Below are 21,982 nucleotides of genomic sequence, written 5' to 3' on the forward strand. Positions count from 1 at the left end.
CACGACTGTATCTTGAATCTTGAATGCATCCCGCGGTCTCACCTTGATGTGTGGAGGGAGACCTCATCTCATGGTCTCCCTTGGTCACGGAAACGTCACCTTTTTCCGCGATGTCGGTGAGCGTTGACAATAGTCCCTGGACTTTGGCACACTCCCCTTTACAGTGGGGTTTGTGGGGGTGTTATTTACGCCACTGAGACATCGGTATCTATAGAAACCTTTGTTATGTTATATGAACGATTAGGGGTTCCCATAAGGTCGACAATATATTTTGTCTATCTGGGATCATATGCTATATCCTATAGAATCGTATGAAAAGATGCCTGTTTTTTTTATATATATCTCTGTAGTTTATTGTTTGCATTTTGCACAGCGTGGAAAGATATCTTAAAACCAAAACAAAAAAGGAAAAAATAACCAGTGCTGCTTCCTTGATATTACTATCTAGTGTACCTTGAGGTTGCATGGATTTTTAAAAGCCATGTAATAATCATCAAGCCATCAGCTTAAAAAGAGAAAAAAAAACCTTCTGTCACTGTCAGCTGAGCTCCAGAGTCCAGAGTCCAGCTGGAGCCGAGTGGCGTATTGTATTATTATTGAGTGTCGCTCCCGCTCCTCGCTCGTTCGTCACTGTCATTGTCATTTTCATTTGCACGTTTGCTTGATATATCAATCTCAATCCTGTAGCTGTAATTTATAACAAATTCTTCAGAAGCAGTGAAACAGTATATTGTGCAAATTAAGGAATTTAAGTTTCCTATATTTCTGTGACATCGGTTCAAATAATTTATCTACCTGATTGTTTAAAAGGGTGATGATTTCCTGTTGATATAATTTGGTTTTTTCATAGTTAGTTATTCCTTTCACGTTTCCTTGATTTTGTTGGAGACCTTTCGTACTACTGATATTGGTAGGCTAGATGCCGTTAAAAGAAAGGATGAAAGACTCAAATGATACGGAAGTAACTGTTATAGATGTCTATGATATTGCTTCAGAGATTGGGAAAGAGTTTGAGAAGATGATTGATTGTTATGGGTCTGAAGCAGTTACTGGGCTCATGCCTAAAGTTATTACAGCTCTTGAACATTTAGAAGTACTAGCTGCCAAAAATGAACGTGAGAACTCATACATGCAAGAACTAGAAAATAAAATAATGAAGCTTGAAAGTGAAAAGATTGAAAAGGCCGAAGATAAGATTCGTTATGAAAGAGTAAGTTGTAATAACTTAGGCTATAATCCAATCTAGTAAAATAGGTTCCCTTTATTTGATGTTTCCTTAGGGTTTTATGCAATTTTTGTATAAAATATGGCAGTTTCTTGGATGTGGCTGAAGGACATGTTAGTAGTAGGCTTACTAAGTTAGTGCATGTTACAATGTTTGTTTATTTTAACACTTTTCTTGATACTTGTGTCGGGTACAGTTTCTTAACTGGGCAACACTAATATTGATTTATTACATCACGACATGATTAGTAAACCTTCATTCGATTTTATTTACTATATCACTTATAAAATAAAAAGTAGCCTAATCTACGCAGAGGATACGCGTCCGGTCACCGAACGTGGGTTAGGTGTCTGGCAGTAACGTCACCGGGTTGTTGTACGATGTACGTACAGCCATCAGTGTTCGTGGTGAAGTGGATAGAGTACTCGGTTGTTTACAAGAGGTAGGCCCTACTGTACATAGATCTCATCGGTGACACTAATTTTTTGGTGCACACTAACAAGATGGTGTGCCGATGCGAAACAATTGGTACTTCTTGGTTGGTCCTCGTAGTATGATTTCCTGCTATTACAATATTTAGGGTTACAGCCCTTACCAAGTTGGATTATAAATGCATGAAAACTGTTTGTATAGAACAAGAAGAATTTGGAAACTGACTGTTCATTGCAGTTTTATTTAGGCTAACTTACTGAACATAGTTAGGCCTACCTATTTAGGCACCAGCTGATTATTAAAAGAAGATATATTGCTCTTGGATCTATTCAAGTACAGTAGACCACCTCTAAACCGACCCTAATGGGACCGGACCTAGGTCGGATAACTCAAAAGGTCGGTTAAAACGGGCATTCCCTAAAATCATAACATAATGAAGTGCTATTCATTTGGAATTATATAATCATTATTTTGAAGTCTTACTTGCATTATTTATAAAATAAACTAGGCCTACTCTTATCTCCTTTTTCGTATTGATAGAAAATTCACAAATAAACACAAAACACGGTTAAGTCAAATAGGCCTACATTCAGTGGAATATATTATAACTAGTGAACCCTTGCGGCTCAACTTTAGTACTGTAATATATTAATTGATGCTTTCCAAATCTATCGTAATACAGTACAAATCCTTTTGTCGAAATTAAAGATACAAGCAACCATTTTGTTACAAGACGGTGTGTTTATCTATAGCCTCTCACTGGAGGCTCGAGGCACAATAACTATCTTGACCTTGGAGTTAGTTATTAACCCCCTTCCCTGCCCTCCCTACAAGTTGGGTTGTTTGTTTACTCCAGCGATAAGATAATCAGTTCTCAAAATCGTAACGCACTTTATGATGTTATAAATTTGTCGCACAGATAACAAATCAGATTAGATCTGCTCGGGCTATGAACGATGATGACAAACTGACAATTAGGCTATGCTATATTTTTTGTGATCAATACAAAATAACTTATTCTAAGTCATATCCTGTGGAGATAAGCGTATGGTTCAGTTCTCATTGCCCAGCGTGGGAGCGGAAATGCCGAGATTCCTAGAAAGCGGCGGTTAAACCGAACGGCTCTCAAAGCAAGGTCGGTTAAAACAAACTGTATTATTTTACGATCGAAGGCGGATAATCCGATTATCGGTTAATAAGAGGTCGGTTAAGAGGGGGTCTACTGTAAAATGACTAGCTAACACATTAACGTAGGCTATTCCAACTTTGGTTGGACGTTAGTGTATTGTTAGTTGTAATGTGTTAGTTAAGTTTTTTCACCTGAGGACGGGATCAGATTCCAGATCCCGAAACGTTGTGTATTGTTTTTTACAATCGTGATGGAAAATGTCCGTAATAAACCTTTGAACAACATTAACTCACCATCACCAACAATGAGCTTCAAACAAAGAATTGGACATTAACTTATCTCAAACACTGTTTTTTTTAAGGAACTAGAACAGATTGAGGATCATTGGAGGAAAGAAACTCAAGACTTAGAAACTGTAGTTAGAAAAACACAAGAAGAAAATCGGAAGTTGAAAGATGCCTTGTTGGCCAAGCAGGATATGCCAGGTAAAAATTGTACATACTCGTATTTTGTGTCTGTAGCTACCTGTTATAGACTAACTAAGACTAGGCCTATTTTATTTTCACTTCCAACATGTAAGCAATAAATACAGTTTTTCTGTGGATCTCAAATTGTTTTTTTGTAAACATTATTCCTTACTGTAACAACAATCACACAAGCAAGTGGTAACACAACAGTATTTTTTAACTTAGGCCTTGAAAACTTTCCCTCGCTATAATAATGTTAATAACCATTTGTTACAGCTCAGCCGATGAGCTCTGAGGTGGAGGTGGACATAGCCGTATTACAACGTCTCCGAGGTATGGTGGATGAATTGAGAGACAAACTACGCAAAGTTGAATGGGACTGCTCAGCCAAAACCTCAGAAATAAACGAGGTAAAATCATAACTAATGGGTAAATAATCATTCTCATAAAAAAATAAAATAAAAATAAACTGTCATTCAGTATGTTGCTTTTAATCATTGTTTATCTTGGTAGACATTGATAAGAGCCAGTGAGAACTCTTATCACGCACAGGCAAAAGCCTGATTTAATTTTTTCTTCAGTAGAATCCCTGATATCCGGCCTTGGTTTTACCGGTCCTCTGTTTATCCGGCACCTTCCAGGAAGCCAATATCAAAATGTTTGTCTTTCAGCTTACAGACGTTTAGATGCAAGCACTAGTCTTTGCGACTTGAGCGTTCTCACTATTTGTCTGTCTGCTTGTTTATACATTTTACTATATCACTACTCAGTTGAGTTAGTAGGCCTAACCTCTAACAGTTGGCTCTAAAAGTTGGTGGATTATTTCCAAAGCAGGGTTAGTACAGTAGGCCTACATAAATCTATGTAGGCCTATTTCACAAAATGGATAAGCAGGTTGAGTAGAAATGTATATACAATTTAAGTCCTGATGATCTTCAAGGCCAATTTATTGTAATTTTTATTCCCATCATTATTTAATAGTTTTTGTTACCTAGAATCATATTATTTCATTCATTAGTTAAAAACTTTAACAACTTTATTTGGGCTTTAAATAAATTATCCTGACTAATGAAACCGCTGATCTTAGTCAGTAACAAAGCTACACAGGTCATCACACACCATTCTACACTCATCCTTCACTCATATTTGGGCGTCATACTTGTTGGCGTCCCCATCTCAATGATTGATAATTGATAATTGAACCTCCAAAAAGTAATATTTTTTTCACAAACATGTTTATTCTTCTAAAAATAAGCCAGAATATATTGCATATTATTATTAGGTATGAATTATCATTTTCATAGTAACTTAGGTTGGTTTATCTGGCTGGATATGAGGGGTCCTACTGTATTCGTACTGCTCTACCGTTGTAACAATAAAGATTGATTTGATTAATTTTAAATTCTGTTTCCACTATTTAGTTACCTAAGTTGAACCTAAGACAATAAAGTAAAATAGTGCACTACAATAAAACAAGACTTACCAAAAACATTGGGGCATAAACATATTTAAAATGGTTTTACAACTCATAACTTGGTTATGAAGTTTAAGCTACTTATATCAATACTGTCTAAAATGTTGTTTGTAAAATTGTCAGATTGATGTGTTTTTTCTTTTTCAGCTGAACGCCCAAGTGAAGAAATTGACCGCTGTGAGGCAAGAACTAGTTCGTAAACATTACGTAGCTCAAAAACAGATCCGAGGACTGATTGATGAAAGGGCCGACAAGCATAGTGAAATAAACTGTATGAGGCACAACATTAAGTTGATGATCGAACAGCTCGGCGAGGCAAAGCATGAAAACAGCCGACTCTCCAGTTCTTACGTAAGTATTTCATCAAGGCCAATTCAATAGTTCAGAACCCTAACTAACAACAGATAAAAATAGTATTAATTTTTTAATAAAACAAATTTCAAAGCATTTTTTTTCCAAGCAAAAATTGAATTCTGTAGGTAAGCCTAGGTACTAGGCCTATTTCGTACTAATTTGGTGTTTTTAAGTTGTATAGGTTTGGTTTGAAGATTAGTAATCTCTAAGAACTTGTTGTGAAAAAATTAAATGTTTCCATATAGCCTAAATTTATTTTAACCCTTAAGCTGTGTTTACACAAAGCCAGTTCGCAGGCAGGCTAGTTGCCTCAGGTAACTTGAAATACATTAGCGGCAAGTAACCTGCCTGCTCTACTGGTCTTGTGTAAACGTGGCATTAAGTCGACCTAATGTTAGAATTGGCAACTCTTGGACATAAACTTTAATTAAATAGTTGTGTAACGTTTATCCACGGTTCCCAAAGCAGAATGTTTTTGACTTTCTGTGACGGACCTAAAATATCTCAACATCTTCATGCAGAAAGTTACATTTGTTCATGAATCATTTGAGGATATCTGAGTTTGTATAGTTTAGTCCTAATTTACTTTTAATAATTAAAGTAATTTTGCCTTTCTTAATTGGACTAAAATCTATATATTGGAGTAATTTAAGTGAGTTAACATAGTAGCTGCAGAGCTGCTTGGCTTTAGATTTTGTTCTCTTAACCTTAAGACTCTTAAGACTGTGAGACTTGTTTTAGTTTAGATCAGTTTGGGTAAAAAAATTGACCGTTGGATCTCGGGCCAAAATTGGGTCGCTTTGGAAAGTATTAAAATATTAATTGTTAAAGGATAGGTGTACCGGAGTAGGTATACAAATAGTTTATTAAATTGCAATCGAGGGAAAATCAAAAATATCTTTCTAGGTCACGGAGATATCATAATCTTGAACGTATCTCGAGACATCATCATTGTCTTCTGTGATCACGGCAATATTTAGGAAATTAATTTCATAGGCATTTCCAAGATCGTCTTCCTGTGTGTGTTCTTTAGCTTATTGTAGATTGGTCCGATCTAACTAGGCCTCTTCCTTTCTGCAACAATATCACGCTGTCATTCTGCATTGGTGATCCAGAGTTTTACTATTTAGTTTTAACTATTTTAGTTTTTTAACTATTTTTTTTTTTGGGTGGGCGAATCCAAGAAGACGTCGGTACCAAATCTGGATCCACAGATAGGTTTTATTTCTTTCTTTTTTTCTTCCAAGGACGGGGTTTTTTAAATAACTCATATGGCTATGCAATTTCACAGTATTTGTTGATGTCAAAAACTCATATTGCTAGGTAATGTGGCTGTATGTCAACTTCAATGACTCATATGGGTAATACCAATGACAAATGGGGCAGGCAATGTCAAAGACTATCTGTGCCCATAATACAAGACTATCTGTGCCCATATACAAGACTGCCTGTGTTCATATCATGGAAACAGAGTGTCTTATATACAGACACAATAAACTTGAATTTTATTGAATTTATTTTATTTGAATTTTATGAAGCTCTGAAGGCTGGCCATTGTTTTAATTTGTAATTTTATTTATATAGGCTACTCAGGTACCCTATGTGTCACAATTTAATTTTTTTTGTTTTTTTTTTTTCATAACTTCATGGTTTGCTGCTTTTTTTGCTGTGTGAGATTAAATTTCAGCATGGTTTGTAATGGTTAACATTTAATTTATTTACAGTAGAACCTCGCTAATCCGTCGCCTACGGGACCGGTAGCATGGTCGGAGCAGTAAAAAGGTCTTATCATCAGAGGAACCTTTTTATTGACATAAAAACGTAGTAAAACTGCATTTTAAACAGACCACGGCTAACTGATAAACACGGTCAATCCAACATGACATAAAACAGTTATTTCCAACAAAAAAAAACCCTAAATACTAATTGTATAGATTGACTTTAATGAGATAATTTGCATTTTACATTATAAAAATACAATTAGTAGGCTATTGCGCAGTCATGATAATTATATTAAAATGTCATTAACCTTGGTTCAGTAATAAAAACTGTAACGTTTAAAATCACAGCTTATTCAAACTTGTACTTAAACAAACAAATTGCCAAACATTGTACAGCAAAATAGAGGACAGAACAATAGAAAGTCCATTAAGCTACTGCTAGTCATAGGCTACTGCTACGCTGTTTCAGGTCAAAAGAATAAGATAAAAACCTTAGATAACGCATAACAAAGTATAAAATAATAGTAGTCTACTTATAGCATAACAACAGTCTTAAAATACACCGATAAAGATAACAATGAAATAGAAACATCGCTTATTCTTCTTGTTTGTTCTTCTATTCTTTCTTGAGTTTATCTTTATCCACCCATTCAACAAGTTGCCATGGTCACCCAATCACAAAATGTTGTGACATAGCAAGCGCACAGCAGACGGATCTGTCATGTGTAGTAGGCCTAAAGGAGCAGACATTGTCAGTGCAAACGGATAGCTTAACCTTGAAGCTTTGATCAACATTTCTTTTTTTTGCTTCCATTTAATTTGTTTCAAATGAACTGTGAACTATTGTTCACAGTTCATTGTTGTGAATTATTGTTTAAAAAAACAATAATGTAGGAGCCTACTTAATATTAATAATGGGCAGAAATGATTAAATATAGAACAAATTTCAACACATTAGACTAAAAAAACACAATTTATAAAGTTTTCTAGGTATTTTTCTTGGACAATGAGGTTATGTTAGTGGAAGCCTATTGTGTCGGCGGCACGGTCGGACCAAGCGAGGAGTCGGACCATCGGAGTTTGGATTAGCGAGGTTCTACTGTATATGAATTGGTTTGTTTTATTTTTAGCATAGTTTTGACGGTACCTATTGTATTTATTACTGATTGGTATAATAAATCTCTTGAATCTCTTGATGGACACAGACTGTCTCATACATGGACACAGATAGTCTTGTACATGGACACAGATAGTCTTGTACATGGGCACAGATAGTCTTGTACATGGACACAGATAGTATTTACATGGATACAGATAGTCTTTACATGAACTCTGATAGTCTTGTACATGGACACATATAGTCTTTACATGGACACAGATAGTTTTGTACATGGATACAGTTAGTCTTGTACATGGACACAGATAGTCTTGTACATGGACACAGATAGTTTTGTACATGGATACAGATAGTCTTGTACATGGACACAGATAGTTTTGTACATGGATACAGATAGTCTTGTACATGGACACAGATAGTCTTGTACATGGATACAGATAGTCTTGTACATGGACACAGATAGTGTTTACATGGATACAGATAGTATTTACATGAACTCTGATAGTCTTGTACATGGACACAGATAGTCTTGTTTATGGATACAGATAGTCACTATTAATTTGATTTTAAAATATATGACTATGATAAAACACCTGTTCTTATGTATGAATTATACTTTATAAAGGACGTTTTGTGTTAATAGAATTTAAAAAAAAACCAGGATCTATTAAAACCGGATCAATACCAAGATCCGATTTTTTGTGGATCCTATTGGGCGTCGGTTCTAGCTCAGATCCGGTAGTCTAAACAGCAAACCTTAAGCTCTTCAAATATTTATAGCATACCATCACCATGGTAAACTAATTTACTCTGGAAAACTTAGTAAAACGGTGATGTGTTAGTCCTATCAATTTAGTATTAGGCTATGGTTTTGCTTCTATGGTCTCCACTGGCCTCTCAAAGATTTTGAAAATGAAAATTTGTTTTTTTACAACCAAAGTTTGCTGTCTGAAAAAGTATTTGTCCAGTGCCATTCATAAGTGGAGGATTCATCGGTCTTTTACTAATTTAAACGTGTTTGGAAATCCTTGTCAAGGATCAGAAGGTGTAACCCTTATTCTACTATTATCTTACAATTATTTACAGGAAATGATTTACTTTACCAACCTACCTCACCACACTTTATCTGACTGCTCCATTTTATGACATTCTCTTGACATCTGTCTAATGAATGGATAATTTTTCCTTTGTTCCTCGCAAGATGTTTGCTCAGTAAACTCAAGTCAATGATTCTTTTCACATAAATGTTTACAATTAAACCAACAAATCTGGGTTAACAGGTGAAATTTGTAAATTTAAATTTACAGATTAATTAAAAACAAAATAATGTTTTATAAATAGATAAAAAAATCATTATTCAGGAAATTTTAGGCACTATTGTAAGCTTTATCCATTAACAACTAGGACATCTCTTTTTTTACGTTTTCGTCAGCGCCGCTTTTATAAACGGGCCCGGTGGGCCTGGGTCCAGTGGCGTAATGGGTTTCAAGGTTGTTGGGGGTGCAAGGAGGAAAAAAATAACCCTTAAGGTAGATGGAGAGCGGGGCAATAATCTCTCGGGCCCATAGTGCATCACATGCAAACCGCGGGTTTCCATTGAATAAATATGTTTAATACACTCTGGCAATTTATTTACTCTGATCCAGTGTTGAATCTAGATCTGTTTTTAATACAGTCTGTTACTAAATTCAAGTTATATAAAGCCTTTGCAGTAGTCGTTCTTAAGTTTTAATGCTAAATGAAAAACTATACTGCATTTTAAATCTAGTATCAAATTTGTTTTACACAGTAAAAATGTTTTGAGCATTAATTTTTATCATTCTTACTTGTTAAGGTACAGATTGCTGAATTGATCATGAAATTGGCATTATTTATCACGTTTGAATACATTTTCCCTTCTAAAAGTATGATTTGCTTCAACTTTTTCCGTTTGATCTGGATTTTCACTAAATTCCAGGCACTAAATGGTGCTATCAAGTTCAGTTTAGCGAGTCTGTTTAGTCAGCTGCTAATTGTAACGTAACATTACAGAAGCCGAGTTCCGTAGAAGCAGCCTCTACTCAGGACCCCGATGCTCCTATGTTCTCCACCGCTGAACTGAAAGAGATTCTTGTTGAACGAAACGAGCTCAAAGCTAGAGTAAGCGAGCTAGAGGATGAGCTTGAGTCTTTTCGCCCAAAACCTGAACCTGAGTCGTAAGTATTTTCAGACCTGTATCTAGTTCCAAGGTGTCTTAACTTAAAAATAGTAATTATTTGTAGTTATTTCTTTAGTTATTTAAATTGTAAATGTTTTATTTCACTTTCCAAAAATTAACCTTATTAATCAATGCCAACAATCATAGTCTCGGGTTATGACATCAATGTGTTAGGCCTATATCTCATGAAATTAAGACAGAATGCCAACATTAACTATTTCATCAATGAATGTTGAGATTTAGCCAGGCCAGCAATTCTAAAGACAGTGCTTAAATATAATGGAGTTTAAATGTTATCAGATGGAAACAAATTGATCTATATTTGAAAGGAAAGCCAAATAGATGATAAGGAACTATTTTGAAGAGGGGTTGAGCTCAGTTAGATCAGTTTAATTAGATTTCAGGGTTCAATACAGTGGATTAAGCAGTTTCTCTTGTATAGTACATCTGCTTTGTTCGTGGTAGGTGGACACATTTGGTCTTGTTGCCATCGGTCACAGACAGGAGAACATCGAGGTTGTGCAGTATGTGCATTTCCAATACAACAAAATAGTGATTGTGACAGAAGGTGATTTTCACCGGCATCTATTTATTCTGCGCAACAACACTGTTTCTAGTGCCGACATGATACAATCATTGGTTAATAAGTTGTAGCAAAGCGGTTGCACTTTTAAAACTGAAAAATACGGATGACAAAGATCAGTGGGAACAATGCTAACTGTTGAGTTTATAAGAGCAGAATTGGTTTAGCAGTTGGCAACATGTTCGCCAAATTCTTGTGCAAATCACTCCTGAATCAAGAATCAAGAGCTTTATTGTCATTGACCTTTTACAAGGAATAGACATAGTCAACAGAAATCAAAACCAAAGCTATAAAAAAAGTGGGTTCTAAATTAAAAATTAATATTAACATCAGAAACTAAATACAGTAGAGTCCTGTTAGTCTGAAATGGTTAGGACCGGGCCCATTTCAAATTTCAGATTATGTTTTTTTTTTTTTTTTGAATTTTTTTTCGTCTTACTTTTTACTACTTTTTTTTCGGACGCAGGCACGAGCCCGGGATTGTTTTTCACATTCCTTAAGGCTAGACCTATTGGCTTCAGCATTATCACTTAATAAAATCCATTTGTGATTTGGCGGACGAAAATTTAAAATGTTACAGTAACAAAAATGGTGAAATATTTACTAAAATACTCTACAAAAAAAGTCTATCTCGCCCAGCCGCGAGGCGTATTCTACAGAATACTTTGACGAGGTACAGCTAACTGTGTCAAAAGTTTAAAAAAAAAATTTCAAAAAATTCCCAAAAAACTTTAAAAAATATCCAAAAAAATTTTTTTTGTTTCGGATTAAGCGGACTTTCGGATTACCGAAGTTCGGATTATCGGGACTCCACTGTACTCTGTTATACAGTAATATAGATTTTTGATGAGCCACTCAAACATTTTAAACTTAAACCTATTAAAAGGAACCTGTTTTGCTGCCAGACCTAATTTATTAAAAAACCCTATGCAATTTATTTTATGGCAGTTATCTGTTTGGCCAATCTATGGGCAGGGATATCTAGATTGGGTTTGCCACTTGTATTGTAAGAGTGTATACTCTCTCTACAAGTGAGTTGATGAAGATTAGCTTTAGTGTAGTGGAGTATGTGAAAAATATACAAATTTACTTCCGTGAAGCATTTGGCTACACAAAGTTTTGTGTTTTTAATCAGATTCTTTTAATACTTATAATTTTCTATTGATGAAAACACTATTCTAAGTTTAGAGTTCTTCTGCAACTACAATCGGACATTGCTAATGCAATAGCATGCCTCCTAGTGGAACGCCTTGGCCACTGCTCTGACCAACACTTACATTTCCCGGTGTTCTCACTGATCACCATTGTCTGTTTCTCAGTTTCAACGGTGCTACTACTCTCATCCATCTTTTTGACCAACAATTTTATCGTGTTTGCACAATAAGTGTCGTTGAGCAGAATAAAAAGCCGCCTGCAAAAACTCTTCGCATCACGATCACTGACTTTAAAACAGGCATACACTGCATAACCTCAATGTTTTCTGGTCTAATCATGAGTTTACTGACATGGTATGAGTGGCCGATGGCAACAAGACCAAAAGTGTCCGCCTATCACCTTCACAACCGGAGTCAATTTTTGTTGTTAGTTTATTTATGTAATTTTTTTAATATTTATAATTTACAAGTCACCTGTTTCATCTGGGGAAACCAGAATAATGTAAACGTAAACGTTTTTGTGGCAATAAACAACTTATGACTTATGAGTACCTGCGCGAGTAAAACTTTTGCCCCACCCTGTAGATATATAAATAAAAGATCACAACACATTACAGATATTTTGTCATAACATTGGACTTGTTCAGGGAATAGATTGAAGAGATAAATTTATCTGTTTAATTGTTATGCCTTGTCATTGGAGCCTGATTGCTTTGTAAAATGCATGATGGTAATGCTTTGGTGTGCATGTATGCTTGCTTGTTTGATCCTGGCTGTGGTAGATCCAATGTTGTTGCTTCTCCTGATGATGATGGGGCCCCTGTCTTCAAGAGGGCTCGATCAGGCAGTTTAATCACTGTGGGTTGGCCTCCAGTTGTTCACAGTCTTCATATCACCTCATCATCTGACGGTGAGTAAACAAACACTAACACCACTGACACTGGAACGGCAACATTACTGTTGCAGTGCTGCGCTGTACATAACTTGAATTTAGTAATAGCTTGCTAACCCAGCATCCGATGGTCCAGCATTCATTAATTTCGGCATTGGGCTACACGTCTAAACATTATTTTTAATGCTGTTTCGAGCTATATTAGCATGTTAGAGTCGGAAACCAATGGTAGACGTCAGTTGCATTTCATGTATTTCGGGGGTGTTTTATTTTGATGTATTTGATTATTTTTAGCATTTATATCACTTGTAAAAGAAGAGGAACCACAATCAAACTTGAAATAATGACCCACCAATTAATGATTTTTTGACACTTTAAAGCTAGTGGTGTTTACACTAGTCGACAATAATGGCTGTTAATAGAAAACGTTCAGTAATTTTGCATTTTCAATAATCCGGCACAGCCAAAGTCCTGAATGACCAAATTAGCGAGCACCTACTTTACCAGCTTTTAACTTTGGTTGAACCAGATGTAAGTGTAAAAACTCTTTTTATTGTTTGTTTTAGAGTTATTTGTATTTTTGTGTTTATAGGATGAAGGAAAATCAAGATAAAATACCCATAAGTAAATCATCGAATAACCCATTCAATTCAAAAGTTAACTGTCCTTTTACTGGCTACACCACCAAGAGTTAAAATTGTTTTTGAGTCACTTTTCATCCATAAAGCCACTATTAAAATTGGGCATTTTTTGAAGAAGTTTGTGATGATGTGCCTTAGGACTGAAAAAATATATTTCCTATAGATTTGTTCTGCAGAGCAGTAAAATTTCAACCATCCCAACTTAACCCTCCGAGTATCCCTAGTTTTGGCCTTAATGTCTGCCTATTTTTTGCGCATTTGCAAGGTTTTATTAAAACGGATCTGAGAAGCTTGAAAACAATGTTAATTATACTGTTCTATATACCATTTTGTTTGGAAAATCATGGGCTTCAATATTATACATAAAACATAAGGAACATTTGTTTCAAAAAAATTGTTTAGGTAAAAAAAAAATATTTTGGAAAAATTAAAAAAAAAAATAAGTTTGCGCTCAATGAAATTGTATAAATTATAGGCCTATAAATATTTGAAAATAGCCACTTTGTTCTAAATTTTATGAGGATTCCAATAATATAATAATATAAGGAAGTAGATTTGCAAATAAATAAGTTATGGACAAAAAACAGGTTTCGGTACATAGCGTTTAGCTATGAATGCATAGCCTAACCTTAGCTAGGAATCTGGCTGATAATTTACATCAATATCACTACCTACTTCTTCAGGATCATCAACCAGCCCTTCAAAATCACTTAAATCTTCTTATAATGCAAAAACAATGACAAACGTAATCAAACACATCAGTCATCGGTGCGAACTGATGTGTTTTATTCAAGCTGTTTACAAATACGCACGTCAGCTGTCTGCTACAATTAAGATCGGCTCGAGAGAAAAAAGCGCTTAGAGACAGACTTCGGGAGAAAGCTTAGAATCTGCCAAATAAAACTATAGGTACCTAACTCGATCCAGTTCAATCCGATTTTGTCAGTCATAGAGCCTTCGCCGTAAACAGTGTTTGTGAGTCGAAATTTCGACACAAAACACTACACAAAGTGTGTTATGTGTCGACATTTTGACACATAACATTCTGAGGGCTAAACTGACCGCAACAATATTGGATAAATATATGTTGCTTCCCATTTGAAAATATTGAAAACCATTAAAAAAATGTTTTTAACTATATTTAACATTTAAAACTTTCAATAAACACACATATACTAGTTATGAAGTAGGAACATTGAACTCGTAGGTTATTTGTTTTTAATCATCAATCGTCAAAAAATAAATAACAACCAAGTAAAACCACCTACTTTAGTATTAATTAAAACTAGTTGCTCTGCCCGTGCTTCGCTACGGGGTGAGAATGGAGAAAAGAATAATTCGGTTTTACTGTAAGATACTATTATAATATACTATTAGAAACTGTTACAACACACTTACCAGGAAACATATAGGCAAAGGCTCAATCGTGTTTATTGATTATTTAAATGAAGATAATGTATTGCTACCACTTTATATAGTGTATTGCATTTAAAATATATGCAAAAGTATAAGTCATTGACCACATGGCACCAAGAAACAATTATCTTTGTAAACAAATTAAATTAAATAGCAGAACAAAGCATAACAGCTGGGTTAGTAAATTTTCTTCATAAGAAATACATTGGGATTTTGATGGCCTGTGGAGCAAAGCCCGAGGACTTTTATTACAGAAATTGGTTAAAGAAATTGGGCGTCTACACAAAAAATTATTAATTTTGACACATAGTTTGAAAATATCCGCCCATTATTAACTGAAGAGTAGTGTTTCGTATAAATCGCCTTCACGTAGTATATTTAAAGATATGTTGTCAGGTCTTGCTAGGAAACTCTTTATTTATGAACCAGACTTAGTTAACAGATGTTTTAGTAAAAATATAAAATTCCGGATTTTCTCCTGAAGTAATAAGTCCTGCAGTCTGTGGTTAAACTTAAAAACTATTTCAAACTATGTCCATATGTTTAGTTGTAAACAAAGGGAATTGAGTTTGATCTAATGTCAACAGATAGCGCCGCCGTTCCCAAACTTTAGCTCTTAACTGTATATAAGTGATGCCCTTTCTTATTATTCTGAGACGTATTTTCACATCTACGTGAAAATACCTTTAATTTGACACCTCAAACGTTAAAATCCGTCAAGCCGTTATCGAGTTATGACTGTGAAAAGAAAACTGCTTGCGTATTAATATAGATTTAGGACAAAGCTGTAAATGCCCAATGAGCCACAAATGATTCAAGGTAAGACTTAAGGTTTGCGGGTATGAGAGGGTTGTGTGCAGCATGTGAAAACAAAGAGAAAGCATGAAATGCATGAGCTTTAAGCCTGACCCACATCTTCATGAAGCAAGATAAGGGTTGTCATGATGCACCCACTACAATGTACAGTCTCAGTCCTCCGTCATATACAGGGTAGGTCAGATCATCTGGACCCTACTGTATAATAATGTTGACGTATGTGTTACGTATGGTTAGTTTATCCTGCTCATTTATCCACAGTGCTGTAGCATAAGCCCCGATTGCCTTCACTACCTAGAATTATAACATCTGTTGTATGATGCCTCAAAAATCGCAATTCATATCTAGTTAGATAAACAAGTCGGAGTCAAATGTGGGTGAGCCGGTGGCTCAGTTGGTAGCGTTGCGGACTTCGAGCCCAAGGCAGCAGTGTCGTGGGTTTGGATCCTGGTCACTGCCACAAACTTTTATCAGTACAGTTCACCTTTGTACTGTACCGGCTCACCCCTTGCTTTGCTGGATACGTTCCACGCACAGATCTGTAGTCTATGTGGACGGGCAAATGCAAGGTTAAAGAGGCCGCCAACCTCTTAAAAAAAAATAATTAAAAAAATAAATGTTTGGTGTTATTTTATTTTTGTTTAGCTCCTTGAAAATGGTTATGACAAGAAATAGTTTACAGAATTGTGATGAAAATATTTTGTAACTTCTAGATTAGTTAAGTAAAATAAATATTGTCTGGTATCATTTAGTGATGGGCGGATCCAAGAAAATGTCGGTACCGGTTCCGGATCCATATAACTTTTTTCTTTTCTTTCCAAGGGCGGGGTTTTTTAAATAACTCATATGGCTAGGCGATTTCACAGTACTGTATTTGTTGATGTCAAAAATTCATATGGCTAGGTAATGTGACAGTGTATGTCGACGTCAATAACTCATATGGGTAGGTAATGTCAAAGACTATCTGTGTCCATATATAAGACTGTCTGTGTCCATGTACAAGACTAACTGTGTACATATGTAAGACGATCTGTATCCATGTTCAAGACTGTCTGTGTCCATGTACAAGACTAACTGTGTAGGCCTACATATACAGGGTGGTAAAAAAGTCCCAGGACAGTTAAATATTTCAAAAAATAATGTAGATAGAGCTACAATACTTGGTACAAAGTTACAGGGCATAAAACTCTATTTTAACACATATTCAGTGATCCAATAACTCTTCAGGGGGACGGCCCACAAGGAGTCGGAAGAAAATCTTAAACGGAAGCATAGGTCAATATGCACATCAAATTAAAGGTCTTTTTAGTAGAATACAATGCCGCAAACCGCACTTCAAAAGGTTGATCCTGCGCAAAATGGCAGATGTTCAAAGATTCATTTAATTTACATTGCTATTATACGCTTACTCCTCAGGGGGCACAGCCCTAGGAATCGGAAGAAAATTGTTAACGTAAGCATAGGTCTTGTAGGCCGTCCCCCTGAAGAGTTATTGGATCACCAAATATTTGTTAAAATAGAGTTTTATGCCCTGTAACTTTGTACCAAGTATTGTAGCTCTATCTACATTATTTTTTGATATATTTAACTGTCCTGGGACTTTTTTACCACCCTGTATAAGACGATCTGTATCCATGTTCAAGACTGTCTGTGTCCATGTACAAAACTAAATGTGTCCATTCCATATACAAGACTGTCTGTGTCTTGTATATGGACACAGATAGTCTTATATATGGACACAGTTAGTCTTGTACATGGACACATACAAGGAACACCACCAACTTTTTTCTAAATTTTTTCAGATATCAATCCCAGACCACTTCCAAACATTGTTGGGTACTATTGGGTAGTAAGTACTTCATTTTGACAAGGTGGTCATTTACAGCCGCCATCTTGGATTTGCCATATTGGATGCAAAATATTTTTTTCAAATGTAAAGGTGTGGTTGTGACAAATTATTTTGAATTAGATTTTTACCCTGATTACAATGCCACAAACAGTTTTTTTTTATCTTGATCCATTCCAAAGCTATGAGGGTTTTTTATTCTTATTTATTTATTTTTTTTACCTTTATTTTTAACCCATTTTAAAATTGTGCATTTACAATTATTTTATTTTATTTAAAAATACATAACTATGACAAAACACCTGTTCTTCAATTGTACTTTAAGGACGTTTTGTGTTAATAGAATAAAAAAACGGATCCATTCAAACTGGATCCAGCCCAAGATCCGATTTTTTGTGGATCCAGTCGGGCGTCGGTTCTAGCTCAGATCCGGCGGATCAGGTAGTCGGATCTGGATCCGACCATCACTAGTATCATTCTAATCTGAAGTCAAAAGCATCAAGAAATTTCATAACAAATGTAAAATAAAAAAGTCATAACCAAATTTCTAAGCCAGTGATAACTCACGTGGCAGTTCAGAGGATCCTCCTAATTCCTCCCATCTGTTTGTGTTAGACCTGCGTGTGTGTTAGTGAGTAGTCGCACTAGCTGAGCAACCAGACTGTAGTGCTGTAGTGAATGATCATCCCGATGTAGTTTGTGTATTGTCACGCATGTAAGTTTATTGAATGTTTTCTGCTACTAACTATGTCACATGGTGTGAAGGTGATATCTTTACAATGTTGTAGGCCTGTAGATGATGACTCCACAGTTCAAGGTCCTCTTCCATACGAGCCTGATGATGCACCATGGAAGAAATCTGATTCTGGGATCCGCAAATTGTATGTATAGTTATAGCTACATGTTTAAACTTTAAACTATTGACTAAATAATTGGCCAGCAGGCCATTATTTTGTGTTTTATTATGCTTTCTCTTATTTTAATAGCGATATAAAATTCTCAAGATAAAAATAAAATGTCCTCGAATTTAGTCTAGTGTACATAATATATGCTGTTTGATAAACAATTTGCGAAACAAGCTAATATAGCTTTCCAAAATATTTTTAGACCGTTGCCACATTATTGAAAAGTCTGGCTTTTACAGTATCCTTAATGTTAGACAGTATGATTTTTTTCTTTATGTTGTTAGCTGTATTATTTTTAGACAATGCTCCTATTTGAATCTGTACATAAAAAATATCTCTGTCACACATCTAATAGGTCACCTACTACTAACACTCACAGTCCCATGTAATCTGTGCTTTTATCGTCCAAACTTGAGGACCAGAATAATGCCATATTGATGTTTGATCAGTGCTTCTTCATAAACTATTTGGTGACTCATGCTTTGAAACACCCAAAAGAAGACTTGACAACCATATTTGCTTAAACTAGAACCTTCATTTGATTAAGTCACAAAATCAGAGAACAAAACGTTAAACTGGTTCACAGCAAATGGTCTATCTATGAATGTGTCAAAGACACAACTAATTCACTTTTCAGTTGCTAATGAGAATCGAGACATTGCTGTAAATTTGAACCAAACATCAATATATTCTCAAAACTCGGTCAGTTACCTGGGAATTGATATAGATTGGCAACTTAATTGACAAACAAACATTAAGAATCTATCAAAGAGACTCAGATCAGCTATACTTGTTCTTCGGGTAATTCGACATACTACAAATGTAGACACACAATTAGCAGTATATCACGCTTATTTTTCTTCCATCATGAATTACGGTTTAACGGTTTGGGGTTCTTCTAGTCATGCCAAACAAATTTTTATCCTTCAGAAAAGAGCAGTTAGAGTCTTAGCCAAAGTGTCTCGAATTACTCACAGTAAAGAGTTTTTCATTCAGTTTAAAATTCTTACTTTGTATAGTTCTTATATCTTTAAACTGGCTTTAATGGTTAAAAGTGATTTTGACACATTCATGGAAGATCAACATGATCATCCTCATAACACTAGATTTAAAAACAATATAAAACCAGTTCAAAACAGCCTTAAAGTATTCCATTTATCTCCTCAGTACATGGGTCCAAAACTATACAACAAATTACCTTCTTCAATTAGGGACACGGATTCATTCCCTAAATTCAAAAATAAGTTAAAAAACTTTCTTTTGGAGAAGGCCTTCTTCTCATTGGAGGAATATATGGAAGCTGTGTAGATGATAAGGCTCAGCATATGACATTTATTTTAGTAATAGTTTTAGTATAGAGACTATAAATTATTGTAACAATGACAAATCACCTGTCTGAATATGATGTTATGTGATTATTGGAAAATAAATAAATAAACTTATAATGCCATTAAGTTTCAAGGCCAGAGAAGAGTTATCTCAGGATTTCTTGGTATTGGAAATTCACCTTTTTGAAACCGTGGTATTTAAGGATATAAGGGGCTTGGCAACCTCCTTTAGTATACAATATACTATATTCGTGTGGTTTTTATCCTGATTTCACTTGTTGTTTGCAGTTTCCGCAAGCTGTTTAGTGAATCCAATGTGACCTTCTTAGGCAGCAGTCCGAAGCGTAGTCTGTCGTCTTTGTCCAAGATGGCGCTGGCCACTGGCGGCTCGTCTGTTGAAGGTCCTGTCTGAGCGTCTCAATGTTAATTGTTATGTGATCACTGCGGCCCAACTACCTAAGTCAGTATTAAGCCCGTGATATCACCTGCTTGGTTAATATTTTTATGCGCTACGCTTGACTAATTGTTTGTGCAAAATGTATTCTTTGAAGATATTTTAGTATTTTATTGTGTGATTTGTCTTATTTTGTGTATGTTCAGTGCTCCATCCATCAAACACAGTGTTAACCAAAGAACCATTTGTGTTTTATCATAACATCATAGTTAAAACTAGGTTAATAGATACCTACCAGTATTTAGTGCTCTACTGCATTGGTACATACATTTATATCTAGTTATCTGTTCAAATTTTCAATAGGTTGCAAAATATTAATTTGCGAACTTTTCCAAAATAAATTTTTAAAACAATACATTTTTAACGGCACACATCTAAACTAAATACAGCACAATTAATATAGGGTAGCCCTATCAATTGAGAATGGATTCAAAATCAATGTTGGAACGATATCGTGGTGGTAATTAAAATGCATCAGTCATTTAGTTAGCTGTTAAATATTACTTTACCATTACGTAGAAAATTATATACAATCCACTCGTGGATTTTAAAGACTAAGTATATATTCTAGAATCGTACCATGCATGATGTTTTTTACTGGCACAATGATATTTTATTTTATATTATTAACTTTGTATAGCTTTATAAGTTTATATAGGATACTATTGTTACTGTGTTTTAATGCTTTTATTTTAATATGTGCTTTGCTGTTTAATTCAAGTAGATATTTACACATAATCGGTTAGTAGTGTCAGAAGTTGGTTATATTTGAGGCCTAACCTTGTGTCATAGTAATATAGCGTAGTTGTGTATATCGATTATATATTTGATCTTTATTTATATGCCATGTTGCGATAATGTAATAATTTTATCCGTATATTAGATGCCATATTATTGATACTGTGGATTTGATGTTTATAAATAGTAAAAATAGTTTTAAAGTTTGAACCCTAGTGAGAGTTTTAATGAATTTAAACATAAGATAGTTTCTTATACTGTTATTAGTTTGACATTCCACTATAGATGTTTTGAGACTGCCTTAAGACAAACTTTGAATTTAAAACGTTTTGAAATTTACCAATCTAAAGTAGTGATGTGCGTATCGATACAAGGACCGCAAAATATCGATATTTTGTATCGATACGTGGGAGTGTATCGATATGCCCGTATCGATACACCTATAGCCAATATCGTATCGAATATCGTATTGTTTATTTATTAATATAAATCTTATTTTTATGGTAAGAAATTTGTCTTCCCATCTTCCTCCCCTCAAAAGTAGTAGTGGAAATTTAATATTTTACCCTAGCATCTTCAAAAACACTGATAAAACATGTATTTTCAGCTATGTTTTGCAAATAACCTCAAAACTAGGGCCACCATTAATGGAAGTGGGGACCCTCATTATCCATATTATACTATTTAATGTGTAAGTGGCATACCCACCATCATTATTAGTACTTTTTGGTTCAATTAATTATCCCTGTGTAAAAACTAGGAAAACAATAACAAAATGTTTTCCAATTTGAGGATTTCCAGGAATTTGGAGGTTATGTATGTATGTTTGATACAAATAAAAAGACACAGGAAGGTCTTATAATATAATAAGTTATTAATAACCTATTATGACCCTCTTTACAAGCTTGTAAGTAACATAGTATTTGTCTATGCAGCTTGTATATTTGAGATATTTAATTTTTTTTTTTATTATAAATAAACGATACGATACGATATTTTATCCAATACAGATAAAAAATCGATACATGAGGATACGATACGATACACGTATTGATACACCACGTTCCGATATGTCTCGATACGCAGTATCGAT

The 21,982-nt window shown here is 34.8% G+C and overlaps 1 protein-coding gene across 2 annotated transcripts; it reads left to right on the forward strand.

Annotated features, from left to right (window-relative positions):
• Positions 1-616: 616 nt before the first annotated feature.
• Positions 617-21,099, forward strand: LOC128998130 (RILP-like protein homolog). Of its 2 annotated transcripts, XR_008491185.1 has the most exons (8): positions 617-1,210; positions 3,148-3,271; positions 3,530-3,663; positions 4,875-5,078; positions 9,951-10,114; positions 12,636-12,763; positions 18,253-18,345; positions 19,986-20,011. XR_008491185.1 is itself a non-coding variant. In XM_054424129.1 (7 exons), exons 1-7 carry the CDS (start codon positions 920-922, stop codon positions 20,107-20,109), a joined length of 1,134 nt encoding a protein of 377 aa, XP_054280104.1. In that variant the 5' UTR covers positions 617-919; the 3' UTR covers positions 20,110-21,099. The 2 variants fall into 2 exon arrangements, 1 of the variants encoding a protein (XP_054280104.1); XM_054424129.1 differs by lacking the exon at positions 12,636-12,763 and having other exon boundaries at positions 19,986-21,099.
• The last annotated feature ends 883 nt before the right edge of the window (positions 21,100-21,982 follow it).

Source organism: Macrosteles quadrilineatus, unplaced genomic scaffold, assembly GCF_028750875.1.
Source record: "Macrosteles quadrilineatus isolate MER2022 unplaced genomic scaffold, UCM_ALF_1.0 Scaffold_7__1_contigs__length_78375512, whole genome shotgun sequence".
Taxonomy (NCBI): Eukaryota; Metazoa; Arthropoda; class Insecta; order Hemiptera; family Cicadellidae; genus Macrosteles; species Macrosteles quadrilineatus.